Raw genomic sequence first — 25,671 nt, 5'->3', positions numbered from 1 at the left:
TTTCTCTTTCTGACTTACTTCACTCTGTATGATAGACTCTAGGTCCATCCACCTCATTACAAGTAACTCAATTTCATTCCTTTTTATGGCTGAGTAATACTCCATTGTGTATATATGTGCCTCATCTTCTTTATCCGTTCATCTGTCGATGGACACTTAGGTTGCTTCTGTGTCCTGGCTACTGTAAATAGAGCTGCAATGGACATTGTGGTACATGTCTCTTTTTGAATTATGGTTTTCTTATATGCCCAGTAGTGGGATTGCTGGGTTGTATGGTAGTTCTATTTTTACTTTTCTAAGGAACCTCCATACTGTTCTCCATAGTTAGCCATATACTTTAGTGAAATACCTGGCTATGAGGGAGGGTGGGCAATACATAGGAGTAGTTGTTGTTGTTGTTGTTATTGTTGTTGTTTTAGTCTGCTTTGGCAAGGTGGGGTTCCTAGCATGGGGAAAGATGTGGGCACTGTGAAGGGAAGGTATCTACTACGGCGTTACTTTGCGTCTGACACCCCCCCTCCCCACATTAGCATTGTGTCTTAGGGAGTTTTCCACAGCTGTGGAAGGAACGTTCCTGTTGAGCACTGTATGATATTCTGTAATATGCATGACCATAGTTTATTGGTCATTTTCTATTAACAGATATTTCGGTTTCTTATCCAAAGTCCAGTTATTTCTCTAGGATAGAGGTTTGGAAGTGTAATGGATGAGTCCATGGGTATGTATATCTAAAATTTTCTTGGATACACTAAATTACTTTTCCAGAAAGCTGTACTAATGGGTATGAGAATACCCATTTCCCTACACCCTTGCCAACACTGGATATTATCAGTCTTTTTAACTTTTGCCAATCTGATGGGCAAAAAGGATTATCTTCTTTTAATTTGCATTTCTCTGATTACCAGTGATTTTGAGCTGGCATCCTTTCTTCCATTCAGCATAAGGAGTCAGACAATCTCTTTTCACTGAAGAACCTTTCTGCTTAGTAAGCTTGTTTTAAAGAGTTCCATAAACTCCTGATAACCATATTCTTATTGTTGCTCCTCTGTGTTATTGTAAATTTAGTTTACATTTAAAAGGAATTTTGGCAACTGTATTTATTCACTGCCTGAGAAAAAATAGTGTTAAATATCTGCCTGCTTTTTGTACTGTGACAATATAGGGCGAGCCCAGGAGGTAAAATACAGTGATAGTAAAGAGAGTATTCTAACAAATTGTTGGATCATTATGGGTAGCTTTGATATTTTTGTGACTGGCTTGCCATTGCTCAGAATCAGAATTCACAGATACTAGCCTACTTCTTATTGTTAAAAGGAGGACTTGATGATAAAGTGGGGGTGGCTTACTGTAGTGTAATGTCTATAAAACTAATTAAATGACTGTGTTAAAAACATAACCAAGTTAATTTAAAAATATGGTATGGTTATTAAGAGACATAGCTGAGAAATATTTTAACTTTTAAACTTTGGCCAGAGTGTTTAGTTGGGATAGTTTTTGTAGGCTTATGTTATGTATTCTATAGATTTTATAGTATCACTGGATTCCACCATTTATAAGAGATCAGATATATATAACACATATCAGTTGAAATTCTGTGTTTTACATTCCATTTACATATGCCCCAATATTAAGCTAATAGTAACCAAAGAAAATTTCAGCTATTTGAGCTTTAATGTAAAAATGTGAATCTTGCAAGGATTAAAATATGGCATGTTAGTGTTGTAGAAGTTTTAAAAGAAATATTTGATATTTTTACCTGAGGGAAGCTCTTTGTTTTCAGTTATACATTTTAATTGGCTGTTTTGGCAGGTACCTTTTCCAGAAAACCTTTTTTTTTCCTGAGAATGGCTCAGGTCAAAAGGGAAGATGTATGGCATCAGTATATTCCTTTAAATCTAAATACCTTATAAGAGACCTGGCAATGAACTATCATATGGTCGTATGGTGTGGTCATTGTCCAGAGTTAGATACTCACAAGGAGTTCATTACTGAGAGTCCACTTCAGAAGGACTGAAGAGACGCTTCAGAAGGTCTTTAACCTCTAGGTTTGGTGTTGTAACCCCATTCCCTCTCCTCCCTCACTAAAGGAAAAACCTACATGTAAGTGTTACTCTTTTGCCACATCCCTGCCAAGACTTGGTATTGTCAGAATTGTTTGCCAACTTGATGGATATGAAGTGGTATCTTACTGCTTTTACTTGAGATTTCCTGAATTATTAGTGAGATCAAGCATCTTTTTATAGTATTATTGGTCAAGCAGGTTTCTTTTAGTTTGAATTGTCTTTTTTTTTTTAAACTCATTTTTGTATTGGTTTGTTAATTTTTAAAGTACCGATTTGCAGGAAACCAGACACTAATCCTTTATTTATATTGCCTTATAAATATTTTCTTCTTTGGGCCTTTTAACTTTTTTTTAAATAACAGCTCACATTTTTTTTAATTGGTTAATGTATTTTTAAAAAATAAATTAATTTATTTATTTATTCATTTTTGGCTGCATTGGGTCTTTGTTGCTGTGCACGGGCTTTAGTTGTGGCCAGCAGGGCTGCTCTTCGTTACGGTGCGCACGGTTTTCACTGTGGTGGCTTCTCTTGTTACAGAGCACGGGCTCTAGGCGCGCGGGCTTCAGTAGTTGCGGCACGTGGTCTTCAGTAGTTGTGGCTCGCGGGCTCTAGAGCGCAGGCTCGGTAGTTGTGGCGCACAGTCCTCGTAGCTTCGCGGCATGTGCGATCTTCCCGGACCAGGGATCGAACCCGTGTCCCCTGCATTGGCTAGGTGGATTCATAACCACTGTGCCACCGGGGAAGCCCTGTGCCTTTTAACTTTAAATTGCCTTTTAAAATTATGCCTAAGTTTAAATTTTAATGTAGACATCTTTTTGATGTTTTGCGTTTTCTGTATCTTAAGTAATCCTTCCCTACCCTGAGGTCTTGAAATATTTTCCTCTGTTTAGTCCAAAATCTGTAAATTTTTCCCATGCCCCCAACTCCATGCTTAGGAGGTCTTTAATGTACCCAGAATTATTTTATTGTATGGTGTAAAATAGGCCTCTGTTTTTACCTTTTTGAAATGAATAACCAACTACTAAAGCATCATCATTGCATAGTCAAGATTTTACCATGTAGATTTGTAATGCTAGCAAGGTTTCTTGCTAGACTCTCTGTTTATTATCAATATCATGGAATAATTCAGTTATACATTGAAGGCCAGTCTCAGGAAGATCAAGCTTTTCCAGGTTTCTTGTGTCTGTACTTTTAAGAAGTGCCTTGATAGGTAGAGGGAATAATAATGATTATTAAAAATTCAAACCAAGGTTTATCTCTGATAAGTAAGCCTAGTATCAGATTTCCTGAGTATTCCTATCAATGGTAAATCTTGTTTTCAGCAAAATACCTTTTGGGTTAGATTTACCATGATCATTGTATGCAGTGTTTTTGTAATCTGGTACTCAGCCTAAGTTCTTCATGTGGATGAGAAGGCATAGAGGATAAAGGTCATGACATGCAGATTTGTCCTTGACTCTCATTCCTAATATATAGAACAAAGGTACAAATAAAAGTTTCCTTATATGATAAATGATTTATTTTTCCATGTTATTATTCTTAAATTAATACCCTATATCATCACCAGTTAATTTTTCACAAACTGTATTACTCTTTGAAAGTTAATTTACTAGTTAGTTTTAGGATTATTTTATAAGAAATGATTTTGTTTAATGCAAAGGCTTGAGGTTAGAAGAGAGATTTTTTTTTTTTGCTATGAAGGAAAATGCAAATATTGCAAGGAAAAGTGGTGGTTTGGATGCCTTATTTGTGAGACTTCCTTTGCGTTCTTTGTAGGGAAGATGTTCAACACCAGCTACTGTATTTTCCCTCCCAGAACACTTGACAGTTTTGTGATAGAAAGAAGTCTTGGTTAAGGGTGAATGTGCTTGGCTTCCTCACTCCTAGGAACTATTAACTATTGCAGTGTCCCCTCCTATTTGTACACTAAAACAGAGGTCAGAGTCTCCTTTTCAAAGGAAAAATAAGGAAATAGCACCATCAAAATAAGGAGTAAAACCACCTGGCTATACATAAAATGAGAATTCTAAAATATAAAGACATTTTCAAATGTACCAACTTAGATCATATTCAAAGAATGCTTCTTCAGTGACTTTTGAACTTATAAAATAAACCTTTTCCTGTTAATTTCAAAAGTGATGATTGCTCATTCATTTATTATGAATCAGAGATGTAGAAAATAATGAAGAATTATTTCATTATGACAGTTTATCACTTAGAAGTGGGGAGGCAGGGAGAGAGCATAAAGTGGAGGGCCTGAAAAGAATGCATGGGAAAATCTACACGTATCCCACCCATCTTATCTGGAATTCCCAAAATCCAACCTTGGTTCTTTTCCTTTGTTACACAGTTTGGTCCCTAGTCTCTTCCACCATCCTTGGACCTACCTGCTTTGTTCTGTTTACTCTCCTACCACCTTGGAAGTCAGCAGAGGCTTAGGTATCTGATACCATAAATCAACACAGCTCCCCTGCATACATCCCTGTTTCATTACTGGGCATTTTTGTTGTTTGTTCACTTAGTAGTTTTCATTAGATCTTCTTGCTGGCTTTCTCACTCTGATACGGTAAAAAGGTAATTTTTTAATTCTTTTGCCCATGAAAAAGTATTTTTCTGATTATAAAAGTAACATATGGTCACTATAAAAATTAAGATGATATAGGACATGTATAAAGAAGAATATGAAAATCATACATAATTCCACAACCAAGAGATTATAGTCCAACTATGTGAGTTTTCATAGATACATTTATGACTTTATCTTATGCATTTATATATGTTATTTTGCAACTTTTTAAAATTTGGCAATATCATGGCATATCCAATATCATGGATATCTTTTCGTGTAAAAATATATGTATTCATATCATCAGTAGAAATTCTGTAATTTATTGTAACACTTGAATTATACCATACTGTAACCAATTCCCTGTGTCGTTGGACATTTAGCTTGCTTTTAATTTTTAAAAATTATGAAATATTGCAAACGTAGAATGGAGTAAGGGAATAATAGAACATCCAATATACCTATTGATACTTAGGTATTAATATTTTATCATTTTTTAAAGAGGAAATAAAATGTTACCCATTCCATTGGAACATTATTTTTATCCTTCCAATTCCATTCCCTTATCTTCCCCCTCGTAGATAATCATTACCCTGAAATTTATGTCTATATTTTCCATTTAATGTTATAAAACATGTTACCTTATATAAGCATCTATAAACACTATTGTGCTTGCTTTTAAACTTTGTTTGGTCAGGCTTTTAAACTTGCTTTTTTCATCTAACACTATATTTGAAATTTATGTTATTATATAGTCTTAATTCATTTTAAAGACTAGTACTCCATTTTATGAATATGCCACAATTTATTTTTTTATTCTTTTGTTGGTAGATATGTACGATGTCAGTTTTTTGCTATATAGTGTTGCAGTGAACGTCCTTAAAAATGTCACCTTGTGTACAGTATAACTAAATGCCATTTCACACTCATCAGGTTAGTGGAAAAAAAAAGTCTTTCAGTGGCTAGCAAGGAAATGGGAAACCAAGTATTCTTGTATATGGCTGGTATATGAGTTTCTGACCAGTTTGGAGATTTTGATAGTATATTCCTTCTTCTCTAAGTGAGAGTTTGCCGTGATGAAATAATTTATTTTTCCTACATTTAATATATTTCTTGTTTCATTTAATAAATAAGTCAGTGATCATCACCTTTGAAATTAACAGAAAAACTAATACCAGTACCAACACTTACTATTTTGTATTGTTCTCCCTACTTTTATCTGTTTACCTGCACTACCCCTTCGTGCTATTTGCCATTCTCTTTGAATACCGAATATTGAAATAATTTCTGTAGTTAGGATCTGACCATTTCCATCAGTAATTTTAAGTCCTGACCCCCTTAATCAGATTGATAACCAGATTATATTCAACTTTAGTTAGCTATCAATAGATTGTGCTCAACTATGACTGAGTTATGATGATAACAAATTGCAAACAGCAGATGATATAGTGAGTAATGAATGATCGAAGGTCTTTGTTTCCTTTTTTAGAAAACAGTGTGTTTTTGGCTTCATTACCAAAGAATTCCTTTTACTCAGGTTTCACTTTTGTTTGCAAAACTGAAGGAGAATTTCTTTGCTGTCTGTTAAGTTTTCACAGATTTACTTTCTGTATTCGTTTTTGAACTTTTTTGTTATCAAAGACTTTGTTAAGAATTCTGTAACTGATTAACACATTTAAAGCTTTTATGTTCTTAGAGGATCTACCAAGCACTACAGGATACAAAACACTAATAAATATTCCTTACTGGCGTGTATTGATTATATGGCAGTTTAGAAGGCCATCTTAAAGGACATGTAATTACAGTGTAAGCTCAATCCACTTAAAATTCCTCTTGTTTTTAAAGATACTATCTTGTTGGATGTAGCAAGTCTTACAAGTATACCAGTGTTTTGATCTTCTAAATTTCGACTCTGTTGGTTCAGACTGAAGTGAGAATTCTTGATTTTTTTTTTTTTTCTTAAGAATGATAATGGTGTGCGTGGGTATGCTGGTGGAGCGGTATGTAACATATTAACTAAAAGGTATTGTCCACCAGAGGGCGCATTTTGTTTTCTAAAATGTCAAGATAATATCCACTGAGTGACGCAATATCTGTATATGCTGAATGAGAAGCATGTACCAGATGGACTTTTCTTCATATAACTTGAATATTGTAAAATAAAAATCCTGACAAACAACTACTTCTATGTTAAGTAAAACTCAAGGCTATAGTCTTTAAATTTGTATCAATTATGTTGTAATTTTTAAGATTTAAATTTGAAAATAGAAAAACCAAAGGATTGTCAACCAGATCTCTTATGATTTCTCTTTATTTAAATCTTTCAACATCAATTTGAGTGAAAAAGGAATTGTTGATCTTATTTCCTAGCTTTATCCTAGATACCATGATTTATTGCCCCTCCTCTCCTTTTTAGCGATAAGATCATTAGCAAATTATTTATGTCTGCAGATTAGTTTGAAGTAGTAAACTTTGGGAGAAGATATTTGTTAATTTACATTAAATGTGAAATTCTATTTGCAATCAAGTTAATGTTATTTTGATGATATAAGGAAAGATATGGTAGATGTTTTTAGCAAGGTAAATTATATTTAGATAGGATGGCCAATACTCTAAAACCAAGAGGTGATCAATTAAGCATTTGGAATATATTTCTACTTACCCAGTGTGATCTAGGAAACAAAAAAGGAAAAAGAGGAATGCATCTCCATCAGATAAAAATGTCTTGTTATCTGCAAAAACAGTAGTTATCACTGGTTACAGTGGACTGGAGCCTGTGCAAAGGGGCTGTCCACTTCAAGAGCATTCATGAGACATGTGTTTCTAGATGACCTTGTATTTAGGTGATATATATATTCAACAGATATTACTTTTTTGGGTAAGAATTTAACAAACAACATTAACAGTAAAAACAGGAGTATTTAAGGTACAATCATAAGTCATGCTAAAAACCGTCTGATTCAGTGACCAGCCTCACGTCCTCATGTTTTGTAAGTAACGATTTTATTGAGATATAGTTCACATACCATGCAATTCATCCATTTAGTTTGTTTCAATGGCTTTTGATCGTGTCCTTTGAAGTACAAAAGTTTTAAATTTTGATTAAATTCAGTTTGTCTGTTGTTTCTCTTACTGTTTATGCTTTTGGTAGTATCATGTCTAAAAAACCAGTGCCTAATCCAAAGTCATGAAGATTTATGCATGTTTTCTTCCAGGACTTTTATTGTTTTAGTTCTCAGATTTAGATCTTTAATTCATTTTGATTTAATTTTTATATATAGTATTGGGTAGGGATCCAGTGTAATTCTTTTGCATGTGTATATCCAGTTGCCTCGCCACCACTTGTTGAAAAAACTATTTTTTCCATTGAATTATCATGACACCCTGGTAAAAAACAAGTCAGTTGGTCATAAATATGAAGGTTTATTTCTGGAATCTGTATTCTGTTCCGTTCATCTATATGTCTGTCTATATGCCAGCACCATACTGTTTTGATTACATAGCTATATACTTAGTAAGTTTGAAACTGGAAAGTGTGGATCCTCCAATTTGTTCTCCTTTTCAACATTATTTTGGCCTTTCTGGGTACCCTGGATTTCCATTTGAACTTTAGGATCACGTTGTCAATTTCTGCAAAAAAAAAAATCCAGCTGGGATTTTGATACAGATTGCATCGAAATTGTAGATTTATGGAGTATTGTCATCCTAACAATATTGCCTTCTGATCTGTGAACATGAATGCTTTCCATTTAAATAAATGGAAATCTACTTTAATATCTTTTAACAAGGTTTGTAACTTTTAGTATACAGGTCTTGCATTTCTTTTATTAAATTTATTACTAATATTTTATTACTTTTAATACTACTATAAATGATATTATGTTCTTAGTTTACTTTTCAGATGGCTCATTGTAAGTATATAGAAATACAATGGATTTTTTATATTGATCTTGTATTCTGCAACCTTGCTGAACTTGATTTTTAGTTCTGATTACTCTTAAGTGGATTTCTTAGGATTTTCTACGTGTAAGATCATACCATCTGCAAACAGAGATAATTTTACTTCTTCCTTTCCAATTTGGATGCCTTTTCTTTTTCCCCCTCACTGCCCTGAAAAGAACTGCCAGTACATTTTTGTTTTTTATTTTTTAAATTTATTTTGTATTTTTACTTTTTTAAAATTGAAGTATAGTTGATTTACAATGTTGTGTTAGTTTCTGGTGTACAGCAAAGTGATTCAGTTACACATAGATACATACATATGTATTGTGTATTCTTTTCTAGATTCTTTTCCTTTATAGATTATTACAAGATATTGAATATAGTTCCCTGTGCTATATACAGTAGGACCTTGTTGTTTATCTATTTTGTAGAAAGTAGTGTGTATCTGTTAATTACAAGCTCCTAATTTATCCCTCCCCCTCTTTCCCCTTTGGTAACCTTGTTTGTTTTCTATGTCTGTGAGTCTGTTTCTGTTTTTTTATTTTGTAAGTAAGTTTCATTTGTACCCTTTTTTTTAGATTCCACATATAAGTGATATCGTATGATATTTGTCTTTCTCTGTCTGACTTAACTTCACTCAGTATGACAATCTCTAGGTCCATCCATTTGCTGCAAGTTGCATTATTTTGTTCTTTTTTATGGCTGAGTAATATTCCATTGTATATTATATATGTACCACATCTTCTTTATCCATTCCTCTGTTGATGGACATTTAGGTTGCTTCCATGTCTTGGCTATTGTAAATAGTGCTGCAATGAACATTGGGGTGCATGCATCTTTTCGAATTATGGTTTTCTCCGGGTATATGCTCAGGAGTGGGATTACTGGGTCATGTGGTAGTTCTATTTTTAGTTTTTTAAGGGACCTCCATACTGTTTTTCAGTTTACATACTGACTGTACCAATTTACATTCCCACCAACAGTGTAGGAGGGTTCCCTCTTTTCCACACCCTCTCGAGCATTTATTATTTGTAGACTTTTTGAGGATGGCCATTCTGACCGGTATGAGATACCTCACTGTAGTTTTCATTTGCATTTCTCTAATAATTAGCAATGTTGAACATCTATTCATGTGTCTTTTGGCCATCTGTAGTCTTCTTTGGAGAAATGTCTATTTAGGTCTTCTGCCCATTTTTTGATTGGGTTGTTTGTTTGTTTTTGATATTGAGCTGTATGAGCTGTTTGTGTATTTTGGAGATAATCCCTTGTCAGTTGCATCATTTGCAAATATTTTCTCCCATTCTGTACTTTGTTTTTGTGTTTTGTTTATGGTTTCCTTTGCTGTGCAAAAGCTTTTAAGTTTGATTAGGTCCCATTAGTTAAGAGGATTTCTAATTTGAGCCTTCTTTATGTGATTCACCTTATAAAAATTGAGTGATTACCAACCATATCAAATACTGTGGAAGTTTGTACACTCAAAATCATTGCAGTTTTGTGAGAGTATTTTTTCTCGGTCCTAGCTGAACAATTTTAATATGAGTAGATATGAGTTATATTCGGTATTTATAAATTGAAAAGTTGATAAATATAAAACCAGGAAGGGGAATGTTACACTAGGATGTACTCGAGAGTAACAGGTACTTTAGTTACATCAAAATGGTTTGATCCTACCATTTCCCTTCTTGACACCTGGTATTTTCCTCTTTAAATAGTTTGAGCTTTTTTTCTTTTCCAAGTATATTTGTTTAGCACAAATATCATAATGGAAATAATAACTTTAAGGAATAATCTGTAGTCCCACTAATCTCACCAAAATCATTTTCTTTTTGTGTTTATATTAAATTTGAAAGACAATGTTTTGAAGAAAAGGACCATCATTTAAGTCAGCTCTAGGTTTGACTCAGATTAACAGTAGAATGTTAATTGGATATGTTATCTTCTTTGACCCTTAAGTTTCTTCTCTAAAATGGGAATGATAATGCCTTTGTGATCTGTGATCCTCAGTTGTAACTATAAAGCTATCTGTGTATTCCGGGACTTCACTTTAGTAATGATAGTTAACAACAGGAACAAATAACTTGGAACACCAGTTGTCTATAAACCACCTTGTGGACTTTTATACGATCTCATGAAAGATGCTGGGATTATAGGAGAAAATAGGAAGGTATAAGAAAAAGAAGAAAAAAAAATAAACAGAGTGCTAATGATTTTAATAAGCACCTAAGTTCTGTCATAGAAGTGGTGATAATATTAGCACAATGCCAAAATTATTAGAGTGCTGTGCTGAGAATAGGGAAGCTTGGAACTTAGTTTTGGTTTAATTCATATCTTTGTGAAGATGAGCAGTGTACTAAAACGGGAAGAAGCTGGACTTTTGGGTCAGAGTTACTGGACTTCAAATTCTGGTTCTATCATTAGGCAAGTTATTCAACTTCTTTAGGTCTACCTGTTTGTCTGTAATAGTACATATCCAGTAGACTAGTGTGAGGAAAGTAGCTATTTATTATTTCCTTCCTTCTCTTATTTTGGGTTTAATTTGCTCTTATTCTTTCCAGTTTCTTTAGATGAACATTGAGGTCATTAATTTGAAACCTTTCCTCTTTTCTAATATAGGTATTTAGATCTATAAATTTTGCTCTAAGTATTATTGTAGCTGTGTCCCACAAATTTTGCTAAGTTGTATCTTTATTTTCATTTGCTTCAAATGTTTAGGGCTAATGTGGCTTACTTCTGAGGCAGGAGTCTTCTGAGGACTCTATTTCATGCTGTGTGTAAAACTATTCCCAGCCCTGTGTGAACTGCAGAGATTGTTCTGTTTACTCCTTTCTCATGGCTCTTTCTTAGTTTTGGTAGTTCCCTCACATGTGTATACAGATTACTACTCAGCCAACGACTTGAGTGGATGCCTCTACATATATCTGGAGCTCTCTTTGCAGTTCGCTCCTCCCCAGTGTTGTGTCGCACAAAATCTAGCTGTGTTGACCTCCCCAAATTATGAATTGTCTCCTCAGCTTATTGAGCCTACCAGACTCTGTTGGGTTCCCCTGCCCTGTTCTGAGGCCTGGAATCTCTCCAGGCAGTGAGCTAAGGTTTTTTTATAGGGCTCATCTCGTTTGTTTCCTTTTCTCAGGAATCACTGTTGTGCAGTTTGTTGTCCAGTGTTTGAAAGCTGATGTTTCATATCTTTTTTTTTTTTGGTTTTCTAGTTAATTAAAGCAAGAGGTTAAAACTAGCCCGTGTTATTCCATCATGGTTGGGAAGTGGAAGTTCAGCTTAGCATCCAGTAGGTAATTGATAAAGGTTAATTATCAAATCCATTAAAACAAATCACTCAAAAATTCTCATTTGAGGATTATTAAGATGAGTGATTTTAGAACTACGTATCGACATTGTGTAAATGTGCTTTCTTTTCTTTTTTTGTTCACTTTTAATCTCAGTGCAATTAATAAACAAGTATAGTAATCTGGGACTTTTTTAAATTAAAACTTTGACAGTTTTAGAATATTAAAATGAATTAAATTTTGTTTCTAATGCTTGTGAGCTTTTTCAGAAATAATGTTTTAAAAACAGTTGGTCTCGGGACTTCCCTGGTGGCGCAGTGGTTAAGAATCTGCCTGCCAATGGCAGGGGACACGGGTTCGAGCCCTGGTCTGGGAAGATCCCACATGCTGCGGAGCAACTAAGCCCGTGCACCACAACTACTGAGCCTGCGCTCTAGAGCCCGCGATCCACAGCTACTGAAGCCCACATGCCTAGAGAAAAGCCACCGCAATGAGAAGCCAGTGCACCACAACAAAGTGTAGCCCCCGCTCGCCGCAACTAGAGAAAGCCCGTGCACAGCAACGAAGACCCAACGCAGCCCCCAAAAAAACACAAAAAGTTGGTCTAAACTGTTACATTGCTGACTTAGCACTTTTAAGTATTCTTTTAACGTTTTTAGTTATTAATGGGCTTATTATATTTTTATGACATCTTTTAATCAGATTTTATTAAATCGAAAACTAAGTCACTGATAAAATATATAACCAGAAAAGGTTATTGGGGAGAATTCTAGCAGAGTGTACAAAGTGAGATGTAACTTTGAGATGAAGGATATTTAGTTACTGCTCTGAATAATGCTATAGATGTAATATCTAATTTGTGAGGAGGATTTTAAAAACCTTTCCTTTTAATCCAGTTAAAGGCTTAACTTTTAATTAGTATGTAACTCTCAGTGATGTGCAGAAAGACATGGCAAGGTTGGGCTATCAAATTGGCAGATGTCCTGAAGTTTGGAATGGTTAATATACTAATGTTTTGTCCTCGAGTCTTTTTTTAAAATTTTTAATTAATTAATTTTTGGCTGTGTCGGGTCTTCGTTGCTGGGAGCGGGCTTTCTCTAGCTGTGGCGAGCAGAGGCTACTCTTCGTTGTGGTGCGTGGACTTCTCATTGCGGTGGCTTCTCTTGTCGTGGAGCACGGGTTCTGTGGCGCCCAGGCTCAGTAGTTGTGGCTCGCGGGCTCTAGAGCGCAGGCTCAGTAGTTGTGGCGCACGGGCTTAGTTGCTCCATGGCATGTGGGATCTTCCCGGACCAGGGCTCGAACCTGTGTCCCCTGCATTGGCAGGCGGATTCTTAACTACTGAGCCACCAGGGAAGTCCCTTGCCTTCGAGTCTTAAAAGATAGGTACTGAGAAGAGGAGAAATATAGCTTAGTAGCAACATGTCAAAAATTTGTTGAAATGACTGTAATGTGTTCACTAGAAACCTAATTTAGTTTTACAGTGTGCCAATAGACATATAATATCTAGAATAGGTTAAAGTGTGATAGTTCCTATCTATTGTTATATTGGTCAGATCACTTACAGTCATATATTTAATTTTTGGCACCAAAGTGAAGTATAGTAAAGTTTAAGAACCAAGTCAAACATCACCTTTTCTGTTACTACCTCACATAGAATAATTTTCTCTGTTCTGTGCATTTGTACTGCATGTTGTTTTTACTGTTTTCTCTTGTCTTAATTGGATCTGTTAGTTCTTTCCAGATATTAATTACTTGAGTGGGGACTCAGTTCTTATTTATCCATCCTAGTACTTAAACAGACCCCACATGAAATGAGACAAGTGTATTCAGAGCAGAATGTTAAAGGAACTTTAAATAATGAGTAATGAATGGTAAGGATGTTTTATTGCATAAGAGGAGAGTAATCTCCAACTGTTTGTGAAAAAGGAATTAAATGTGGCCTGTATGTGAAAGTTACTGGTAGATTTTAGAAGAATGATCTAACAAAGCATTAGAGAAAAGGGCAGTGGATATTTTTTAACATTCTAGAAAGTTGTTGATATAAACAAGTTAATCTGTCACACATTAGGAGAATATTAGCTGATAAAGTCTGATTGATCAATGTAACTCTTTCTGGTCTATGTTTGAATGTAAAAATTATGACAGGTTCCATTGACAACTTATTTGAAATATTTGTATCAAATTTTGGAATCAACCTTAACCACCTTTTAGACTAACATTTTGGTTTGTTCATTTTTGTAAATGTCCATTTCTCTTCTTGTTGCCCATTTTGTTCTTCACCTGTGTTTTTTTTTGTCTGGCAGAGGCAGTGTAGCGTAGTGGTTGAGAATGTAGGGTCTGGAGTTAGACTTCCTGGGATTACATGCCTGCTATGTATAACTTTAGGCAAGTTACCTAACTCTTGAAACTTAGTTTCCTCCTCTTTAAAATGGGGATAATAACAATAGTAGTTACCTCATAGGATTATTGCAAAGATTAACTGAATTGGAGCATTTAGAGGGCATAGTGCCTGACGCAGAGTGCTAAGTGCTATGGCTCAACAAATGTTAACTGCTTGCTGTTGCTGCAGTTATTAATTATTAATAACTTCAGGTATCCACTAACAACTTACCACTTTTCTCTCTCTCCCTGCTTTTACTTTCATATTCTTACAAAGGGAAGAAGGCACTGCTGCCTTGCTTTCAGCATTTTTGTTGACATTATCACTGCATATACTCTTCTTAATTTTATTCATTGTATAGTTTGCCATTCAGTTCAAACTGAAGGGAGGAAAGTCTAAGGCTTTTCAGCCTGAAACAGTCTTTTAAATAAAGCCACTTTATTGAATGATCTATCTCTTTATGACTTCATTAACGTGTAATTTTTCAACGATAGTAATTTTTTCATAACGTTTACCCTGCAGTTTCGCAGTTCTAAATACTTTGGAAGCATTAAAGCAAAATTATATTCAGTATGATTTTTAAGTATAGATTATTTGAATATTCCAGTTAAAAAGTGGTAACCCAAACTACTTTGGAAAACTGCTTGGTGCTATTTACTAAAGCTTGATACTCTATGATCCAGCTTGATATCCTGTGGGTCTCCTTCTGTGTACATAAACATCATGCATATGTTCATGAAAAGACTTGTACTGGAAAGATTATAACAGCACTATTTGTAATAGTGCCTACTAGAAATTACCCAAATGCTCACCAACAGTAGAATAAATTTTGGTATATTCACACAATGTAATACTATAGAGAAATGGAAATGAAAGATCTGCCAAGTATATCTCCACAGTATGGTTGCTGAATAGTAGGAATGATTCTCACAAATACAGTATTGAGAGAAAGAAGTCTAAAAGAGAATTTGCTGTATGTCTGGGTCTGTTTATGTCAGTTCTAAAATTAGGCAAAATCTAACTTAAGCTGTTAGAAGTGCATGTAGTGACATTGCGGATAGGGTGGGGGAGTAGTGACTGGCAGGGAGGATGAAGGAGCTCCTGCAGTGCTGTTAATAGTCTGTTTCCTGATACAGGTGTGTTCAGTTTGGGAAAACTCATCAAGCTGAAAAGTTATATTTTGTGTACTTTGCTTCATGTATAGTCATAAAAGTTTTTTAAAAATCCACAAATATGTATACCACAAACCTATTGCATTATACATTCGATATTATACATTCGATGATAGTCTGCATACACTACTTTTGTCCAGCATCCTTGTTTTGTTTTGTTTTTAATAAATTTGATTTGAACATAATTGAATACAGTTGTGGAAATCTAATAGTCACAGATGAATTCTTAATTTAGATGAGCTGTTTTTTTTTCTTAATTTCCCAGTACCCCTATTTATTTGTTATGTTTATTTTATTTATTATTTTTTTAAACACTTTAATATTTTTTTATTTATTTGGCTACTCCGGGTCTTAGTTGCAGCAAGCGGGAACTTTAGTTGCAGCATGTGGGAGCTAGTTCCCTGACCAGGGATCGAACCCAGGCCCCCTGCATTGGGATCGCACAGCCTGAGCCACTGGACCACCAGGGAAGTCCCTAGCATCCTTGTTTAATCATCAGAGAATTATAACAACAAAGGGCAGAAAGGTGGGCATCCTTTCTGAGTCTCCTGGACATTGGTAGTTTTCTTGGGCTTCCTCCATATTGGCATAAATTGCCCCTGTCAGTAAATAGGGATGAGGAGGATCCTTGAACACAGAGCAAGCATCCTTTTAATAAAAAGGATTAATAAAAATCCTTTTAAAATCCTTTTTAATAAAAAGGATTGGCCCTGGAGGGTGACATGAGGCATGTGGACCTGGCTTAAGGCAGCACCTTCTTGGTCACTCTTATTTAAGGGACCAGAGAGTTCTGCCATATTAATTGGCAAAGCCCGTTACACTGCCCTGTAGACTTTGTGGATGAAACAAAGTAAATTTGCACTGTTTTGTTTTTTTGTTGTACGCGGGCCTCTCTCTGTCGTGGCCGCTCCCGTTGCGGAGCACAGGCTTCGGGGCCATGGCTCACGGGCCCAGCTGCTCCACGGCATGTGGGATCTTCCCGGACTGGGGCATGATGTCCCCTGCATCGGCAGGCGGATTCGCAACCACTGCGCCACCAGGGAAGCCCCGATTTGCACTGTTTTAAGTGACTTACATCTGGGGGAAGGATAGGAATTAGAAGGCTGTTTTATCAAGTTATTCTTTTTAGCATAGTCCACAGGAAAGATAATATTTAAGAATTTAAGACCTGTTTTGGGGAATCCCCTGGCGGGCCAGTGGTTAGGACTCTGCACTTTCAACTGCCGAGGGCGCGGGTTCGATCCCTGCTTGGGGAACTGAGATCCTATAAGCTGTGCGGCGTGGCTGGGGAAAAAAAAAAAAAAAAAAGACCTGTTTTTTTTAGGCTTCAATTTCCATTAATGCAAATAGATTTTTTTTTAAACTTTTAGCTTATGTGTATTTAATTTTTATAAATTTTCTTATGTCTAAAATTAATACATGCCTGTCATAACAGATTCATCGATACAGAAATGATTAAAAAGCAAAAAGCTTTTTCTAGTTCCACTTGTAGACCCTTTTTTGTGTCTGTACATACCATAAATTTATTGATTCGAAGATGCATTTTATTATCCCATATTTTAACATATCTGAAATTGGGATGTGTCTTTCCCTAGCTATCCGCTAGGTGGCAGTCACGATGGAGTTGTCATCTCCCGGACTTGGGAAATTTGGTCGTAGCTGTTCGTATTGTCTTCACTTCAGATGAGTTATATACCTTGTTGGTACTACATGGCTTGAGTTTAATTGCTGTTATAAGTGTCTTGAAAAGAACTGCACTATGTGACTTGGCTTTAAGGCAGAAAGTTAGTTTGTGTGCAGAAAGGCACAGAAAAGGCAGCAGGGAGTAAATTTAATATGAGTGAAGCAAATATTCGTTATTGGAAGGATAACCACAGTTCTGTTTCCTTGCGAAGTAAAAACCAAGCGCTTTATGGAATCGAGAATGGGAGCTATTCTTTGAGTAAGTGAAGGTATGCTGCATTTTATTCCTGAAACATGTGCAAAAGCATTCCCTATCACAAGCCAAGCAATGCAACTTGACAAAATTGCCAAATCCTGTGGAATAGATGGTTGGTGTGACCAGTTCATGCGCCATGCAGGACTATTGTTGGGCACTGTGTCATAACTTTAATTGCTCATTCCTCCTTATAAATGAATTTAATGATTTTGATCATCTTTTTATGTGTTTATTCAGTGTTTTACACCTATTGAGATAGTCATTTGGTTTTTCTGTTTTGAACTATTAATACATTTTCAGATGTCAAACCATCCTATATTTCTGGGAAGGCAGCTTGCTCTTTCATTTTAAATTAGTAGTTATCTTGTGGACGTCTTTTCAGTTGAGTATGTAGGGATTTATCTTATTCTTTTTAATGATTCTGTTATTTTTCTATTGTATGAGTATACTGTGACTTTTTAATGGCTGCCTTACCGATGTTCATGATTTCCAGTTTTTGCTATTAAATATGATGTAGCAGGGTCCATCTTCCTACATATGCCTTTATACACCCAGGCTAATGTTTCTATATAAAAAATTCCTAGAAATGCTGTGCATTTTCATTATTTGAGGAAAGAAATTTAAAAGTTAATTTTTAAGAAGTGTTTGCTTGGTGAAGAAATGTCAGTCATTGTTGGAAAATATACCAACATGCTATAACAGTGGTTGTCTCTGGGGTGATGGGCTTATGTGTGATTTTTTTTTTTTTAACTTGAATAGTAAAAATGGAACTTACTTAAAAAAAAATGCTTAGGACGCCAAATACTACTTTAGAAGTTCTGGGATTGTGAGCAATTGGAGGGTAGGAACTGTTGTAGTTGCCAGATAATTCATCTAGCATAATGCAGGACACATGGAACAGATTCAAAAGGTGTTTATAGGGCTTCCCTGGTGGCGCAGTGGTTGCGCGTCCGCCTGCCGATGCAGGGGACGCGGGTTCGTGCCCCGGTCCGGGAGGATCCCACGTGCCGCGGAGCGGCTGGGCCCGTGAGCCGTGGCCGCTGAGCCTGCGCGTCCGGAGCCTGTGCTCCGCAACGGGAGAGGCCACGGCAGAGGGAGGCCCGCGTACCGCAAAAAAAAGGTGTTTATAGAAGTAAGTTGAATTCATTTTTTTGAGTTTAACAGAGAGAAAACTTATTGCTCATTCTTTTTTTAGGGCTTTTTGATTAACTCAAAACCAGAGAATGCCTGTGAACCCATAGTGCCTCCGCCGCTGAGAGACAATTCATCTGGCACTTTCATCGTGTTAATTAGAAGACTTGATTGTAATTTTGATGAAAAGGTAATGTTTCTTTTTTTTCATTTTTCTGTTACTGTTTGTTTAGTTAGCTAGTTTAAATACTCCCTTATTTCAGAAAGCCTTTAAGAAAGTTTACACAGTTCATTCAGATTAAAAAAAATAAACGAGTAAGGACAAAAAGAAAATGAGGAGATGGTGAAGGCAAGAAAGACAGCAGTGAGTTTACTTAATTCTTATTCATTTGCTATAAAATTTACTCTAAGCTTTTAGCTGCCAGTACAAAGAGGAAGACACCATCAGTTTTATGATTCGCAGTTTTAGTAAGACTGAAAATAAATAGACTAGGACATAAATGATTACTATTGGTTCTAAGAATTTTCACGTGGTGGTTGGGCATCTTGGACTGTGGTTTAATAGTGGTCTTGGCTTGATCTAACCTAGGAATGGAAATGTTAATCTATAGTTTCATGCCTTCACCCTTCCAGTATAATTACTACATCTGTATCTGTATCTTTGTTGATATTGGGATTTCTCTCTTGTAATAAGCTGACTCTGTCACTTGTATAAAGTTCGTCTCCACGGAGTGGGTTAAGCTGGCATTTCAGATAGTAAAACAAAGTTTGCCATAGAACTTCCCTCACTATCATCAGTGCTGCTCTGAAGGTATGGGTTTTTAGTTTTGGGGGTTTTTTTTGGGGGGGATACTTTTAGTACTGTCTTTACAATTCTGTTTTTGGATTGGCCTTGGTTAGGAGAGCCAGATTGAGGCCTGTTACTTTTACCTGACTATCTCAAACCTGAGTGTCTCGCATGTATCTTAGAGAACAGATGTGGGATGTTATTTCGTATACCTTCCATGCTTGATCTTAGATGATTTGTCTGTTGAGTAGGAAAGGCTGCCCTGACTCCTGCTGTGCCTGAATTTTTGTCTCTGCTCCTTTCATTTCATGAAAGAAACGACATCTCCATAATAAACTTATTAAAATGAATAAAGTAATAACTGTAAACGGGTTTGAAAATGTAGAGCACTTTGTAAATAATAAGTATTGTTACTATTGTATATTAATTCCAAATTTAAACTCTCAGTTGCCTTTAAATGGGAAAATAGAGCTTGAAGTCAAATGTATTAGATTTCCTTCTCTTCAGGGTTGTTATGTCTTTTGAATTTAAACCATTTTAAGATTTGATCCAGAACTAAACTATAATAATTACAGGTTGTTCCAACAAAAATGAAATATTATTGTAATATTTCATTAATTTCATGCCACTAAGAAACTAAAAGTAAGATAATTCTGCTGATTTCAAGGTTTATTGCATCATTAAGGCATGTAATTTTTGTCTCAGTCCAGTCTTTGGTAACTAGAAACTAGAATATACCTCTCTTTTTTTTTTAAATAACTTTCTTCTTTTAGGTGGGAAGGGAGGTGGTTCACTGTAAAATTTAGGGAAATAATGTCATACAATATTTACTTTTGAGGGTGAAAACCCAACCCAGGAATGAATAGGAGGGTTTGTTTGTCCTCTTATCCCTTTAGTGGATCCTCATCAAGAGTCTGAGTACTTCTAATGGAATTTCCTGATTTCGCTATTACTCCAGCTCATCTCTTTCCACTTCCTGCCTTGAACTTTATGCTGTAGCCGTAGCACCTCCTGAAATCTCTCAACTTGCTGTGTCTTTGTGCCTTTACACACATTATTTTCTCTGTCCAAGATGACCTTTATCACCTATATTTCTGACTGTTTCATCATTTAAGTGCTAGCTGAGAAAGTTACCTGTTCTGGAAGCCTTTTCTTTCTACCCTCTCTCTGGCAGAATGAATGATTCCAGTTCAATGTGCCACCCTCCACTTTGTAAATACCTCCTTTGTATCCTTCGTATCTCTTTATCACAATATTATTTTTTATTTTTATTTTATATATTTCACTTATATTCAAGCTTACTGTGTTTAGAGTTCATGTTTGAATTATATTTAAATATTTAAATATAGATAAATATAGATATTTAAATATCTAATTTGTATCATAGTGCATAGTAGGAGAGCAATAGAGGTTTGTTAAATCAAACTACGTAATGTAGTAAGCCTTCTACTTACGTGTATATTGCATCCTTTAAAAGTATGTACATGTAAAAAATATGTAAAAATGTTTAGATTGAGGATTCTCATCTTAGAAGGGAAAATGTTAATAATTTTCTTATTATAACTCACCATGTAGACATAGTCGTAATGGATAAAGTTCTATTCTGTACATATTCTTTAACTTTGTTATTTTTCCTTCACAAATATACAGCACGGTCTGTTATAGCCATTTAAGGCTAAAGATTTCATACTCATGTTGTTCCTAATGATTTCTTGTCCTTGTCTCAGTTATATTAAGTTTACGAGACATTAATTTACAAGGGAGACATACTGATTTTAATCAAGGTCTGGAAACAGGCTGCATACATTTGAATCCCATCTTTATCATTCATTAGCAGTGTGATCTTAAGCAAGTTGTTTTATCTCTGTGTGCCTCAATTTCTTTATGTGTAAAATAGAATTTTAAATGTTCTCTACATCAGAGGATTGTTATGAGGATCAAATGAAATAATCACTGTTAAATGCTTATCAAACAATGCCTTGCACACGGTAAGTAGGCAGTAGGTATTAGCCATTAATGTTTTATTGATTTTTTTCATTACTGGTGTAAAATAGAATAAGGGTAAAGATGGCAAAGATGCTGACTGTATTAGGCTGAGAAGCCCCATAATCTACTGTCTGCCAGCTGGAGAATCGGGAAAGCCAGTGGTATAATTCAGTTAGAGTCTGAAGGCCTGAGAACCGGGGTATCTGATGGTGTTAAGTCCTGGAGTCCTGAGGCCCAAGAACCAGGACCTCTGATGTCCAAGGGTGGGAGAAGGTGGATGTCAAGAAGAGAGAGAGGGAATTTGCCCTCCCTTCGCGTTTTGTTCTGTTTGGAACCTCAAGGAATTGGATGAGGCCCACTCACGTTGGTGAGGGTGGATCTTCTTTACTCAGTCTACTGAATGAAATGCCAATCACTTCCAAAATCCCCTCACAGACACACCCCCAAATCATATTTTACCAGCTATCTGGACATCTCTTAGCCCAGTCAAATTGAGACATAAATTTAGTTGCAACCTTTCAGAAACTAAATCATTGGCTGATAAGTCACCCTGTGATATAGTAACTCATGTCAGTTGATGTGTAAAATTTTTAATTTAGCTTATAAAGGACAGTTTAATCATGCCAGTGTATAATGTATAAAAAATAAGTTTCATAAATATACAAGGATAAGAATTATGGATCACCTATCAAGGTAGGGTGAATGGATAAGGATAAATTCATCATGATTACTGGAGAAACATCTGGAGTCTCATCCCAAAGAAAATTTCCTTTCTAAGGGTGGTCACTGGTAGATTGGCTCTTAGCTTTATTAGATATAATCTTCAGATCAGAAATCTATGACTGTATTTTTTGGGCTTCTAAATTGATGATTAAGTTTTGTATTAAGTATGTTACGGAATCTAATTGTTTACAATTTATGTATTGTACTTCTCTTCTGAATTGCAAATAAATAGCTCTTTGTAGATAATCAATAGTGGTTCATTCATGTATTTAGCCACAATTTTATGTGAATACACTGACTTAAGAAAATAGCTCATTTTCTTATTCCTGATGTAGCATCCTGGGACTGAGTACTGAGAAAAGCTTAATTCAGCACCATACTGTGTGCTACAGTTGAGAGTAGTTGCAGGGTTGTTTTTTTGGTCATGCCTGCTATCCAAAGTGATACCCAGATTATCTCAGACAAATGAGAATTGGCTCTATTTTACAGAGCTTTCCTTAGAGAAGGGAACTCTTTCCGTTGTAGATAGCAGAAGAGAAAAGAAGTACGAAATAAAATTGTATCAAGATATTTCAAATGATTAATGGTGATGGACATTTCAGGGTTTACTTTTGATAATTCTTTAGATTTTTTTGAAGATGAATATTATGCTGTAATTAAAGAAACCTAGACTTCTCTTATTCTTTCTTAAAAGTAAATAACGAAGTGAAAGTTGTGTGTTAACAATAAAGGAAATGGCAGATTTTCTATATACAAACTATCCCAAGTGGTTTGTGACTCAAGGTAGCCAATAATACAGCTGAAATGCAATTAACGGTTTTTGGAGGGTAGGAAATTGAATCATTTGTAACATTTTAAGATAGAGTACTGTTTTAATTTTTTTATCTTTTGTCAAGAGAAGCACATTTGAGCCTTTTAATCTGTCTTGCCTTGGAGAGATACAGCAAAACTCATACTCAGAGTCAGTATTTGGATATGTGGAATGTCCAGAAGGCCAGCAAGAAGAACTGTTGAGGGGCTTCCCTGGTGGCGCAGTGGTTGAGAATCCGCCTGCCGATGCAGGGGACACGGGTTCGTGCCCCGGTCTGGGAAGATCCCGCATGCCGCAGAGTGGCTGGTCCCGTGAGCCATGGCCGCTGAGCCTGCGCGTCCGGAGCCTGTGCTCCGCAACGGGAGAGGCCACAACAGTGAGAGGCCCGCATACCGCAAAAAAAAAAAAAAAAAAAAAAAAGAAGAAGGACTGTTGATTACATGCCAGCTGCTTTAATCTGGAAACAGTCACTTTTACTCACACTGACAAAAACTGTATCTTCTGAAAAATACAGCGCTTTAGAGCAGGGGTCCCCAAGGGCCCTGGGCTGTGGACAGGGTCCGAGGCCTGTTAGGAACTGGGCCGCACAGCAAGAGGTGATCAGAGGGCGAGGGAGTGAAGGTTCATCTGCCGCTCTCCATCGCTGGCATTACCGCCTGAACCCCCTCCACCCCCCCTTTCCCCAGCCATGGAAAAATCGTCTTCCACGAAACTGGTCCCTGGTGCCAAAAGCGTTGGGGACCGCTGGCTTTAGAGGAAAAGCAAAACAGTGTTATTTTGTTTATCTTTGTACAGTTGTTCTTCACTGTGACAAAATATAATTGTTTGGAAATGGTAGTTTTGGGTGAGTATTTGAAATTAAGAAAACATTGCTGGCTCTTTGGTAAATAGGGAGAGGCCACAACAGTGAGAGGCCCGCATACCGCAAAAAAAAAAAAAAAAAAAAAAAGAAGAAAGAACTGTTGATTACATGCCAGCTGCTTTAATCTGAAAACAGTCACTTTTACTCACACTGACAAAAACTGTATCTTCTGAAAAATACAGCGCTTTAGAGCAGGGGTCCCCAAGGGCCCTGGGCTGTGGACAGGGTCCGAGGCCTGTTAGGAACTGGGCCGCACAGCAAGAGGTGATCAGAGGGCGAGGGAGTGAAGGTTCATCTGCCGCTCTCCATCGCTGGCATTACCGCCTGAACCCCCTCCACCCCCCCTTTCCCCAGCCATGGAAAAATCGTCTTCCACGAAACTGGTAATCACTTAAAATAGAACTTTTCTAAACTATACAGAGTTCTGTGTTTATAGCCAAATAAACATTAGTTATCAGAAATCTGTCATTGCAGTCCAAGATATTTCTACCTTATGGTTTTAATGCTAAGTCAACAACTTCTTCAAATAGTCAATTTATTTTAACTGAACTCAAGGGAAGCTTGGTAAACAGAAATGGTGCAATGCATGTACTTCTACTGATTTTATTACCACTTTACGCTCTAGTGATTTTTTTTTGGAGGGCATGATAGTTTATTTTAAAAAATTGTACCACACTGATCATAATGACCAGCATACACATTATGATGGCTTTTCTCTTGGGTATTAATATTGCAGTCTTTTTGTATACTGAAATGTTTCAATAGGACCAAGAACGTTAGAGATATAAAATGAACACTAATAATGCCAGTGTCCTACCCCACAGAATTAATTTAAACCCCTTATGAATCAGTGGCATTATAATGTTATATAGTTAAGAAGAATGAAAGTTCTCTTCTAAATAGGCAGCATGAACTTATACTTCCTTTTTCTTTAATCTTTAGTTTTTATAATTTAAGCTATGTCCACCCTGGCCAAAGCACAGTCATACAAGACACCTCAGGTAATTTCCATGCTACCATTGCACAAGTTTAGTGATTTTTACTTAAACAAACAAACAAAAATCAAACCACTGTCAAAAAAGGAGGCAAATAAAACTGATTTTCCAGTCATTTGAAAAGCATAGTGCATATTTGTCCAACACAGACTCAAACTTAAATTAAATGCTATCATTATAATCTCCAAACTTCTGCAATAAAATTAACATATATATATATGGGTTTTGTTTATGGAGCTGTATTTTGCAGTCAACAAGCGAAAGTTACTTTTTAAAGAACAATATATTTGGTTACAGTTCCATATGTTGGTAGTAGAGACAAAGCCACATGATGTTAAATCTGGCTCTAAGTTACCTAAGGTATAAAATTTTGATCAAAATTATGATACTCTGATCTTAAAAATTCAATCCATGTGAGATTACTTTTTAGAGTAAATGTGCTCTTGAGTAATCATTTCAGTAATCTTCTCTTTTTTTTTTGTTAAGCTGTTCATAGCAGCTTTATTCACACTTTCAAATTGGAAACAATGAAAATGCATTGACAGGAGAGTAGATAAATTACTTAGCATATGCTTATACAATGGAATACTACACAGGAGGAAAAAATAGAAAACGAAAAACGAAGAAAAAAATCAACTACTGATACAAACCACAACATAAACAAATCTCACAGAAATCTTCTCTTTGTATGACTGTCTGCAAATTGACCCTTTTCTTTAATCAATGTGACTCACCAACATTTCAAACTGACCTCTTTACTTCTATGTTACCATTTTCTAGTGATATTTTTGAAAAATATAGCTGCAAGAGGCTGAAAGGACTTAGATATTAGTCCCTCTACATTTTTTGGGGGGGGGGCTTAGATGGAGTTACATTTGGATTAAAGATGATAAGGAGTATATTGGTTCTCATTTTCTGTTGGAATGTGACTTTTACAAAGCTTAGCTGGGGTACAATGACCTGTACCCCAGATAAGTTTTTTTTTTTTTTTTTTTTTTTTTTTTTTTTTTTTTTTTTGGTACGCGGGCCTCTC

At 35.9% G+C, this 25,671-nt stretch overlaps 1 protein-coding gene across 1 annotated transcript in view; it reads left to right on the top strand.

The window, feature by feature from the left end:
- RNF13 (ring finger protein 13) overlaps positions 1–25,671 on the top strand; it is a 152,883-nt gene that overhangs the window by 59,129 nt on the left and 68,083 nt on the right. The window contains exon 4 of the mRNA XM_055083843.1: positions 18,539–18,664. Coding sequence (XP_054939818.1) covers positions 18,539–18,664 — 126 coding nt within the window. The remainder of the gene's footprint in view (positions 1–18,538; positions 18,665–25,671) is intronic.

Source organism: Physeter macrocephalus, chromosome 1, assembly GCF_002837175.3.
Source record: "Physeter macrocephalus isolate SW-GA chromosome 1, ASM283717v5, whole genome shotgun sequence".
Classification (NCBI taxonomy): Eukaryota; Metazoa; Chordata; class Mammalia; order Artiodactyla; family Physeteridae; genus Physeter; species Physeter macrocephalus.
The sequence above is the reverse complement of the archived record's forward strand: the minus strand, read 5'-3'. Positions and strand labels throughout refer to the sequence as shown.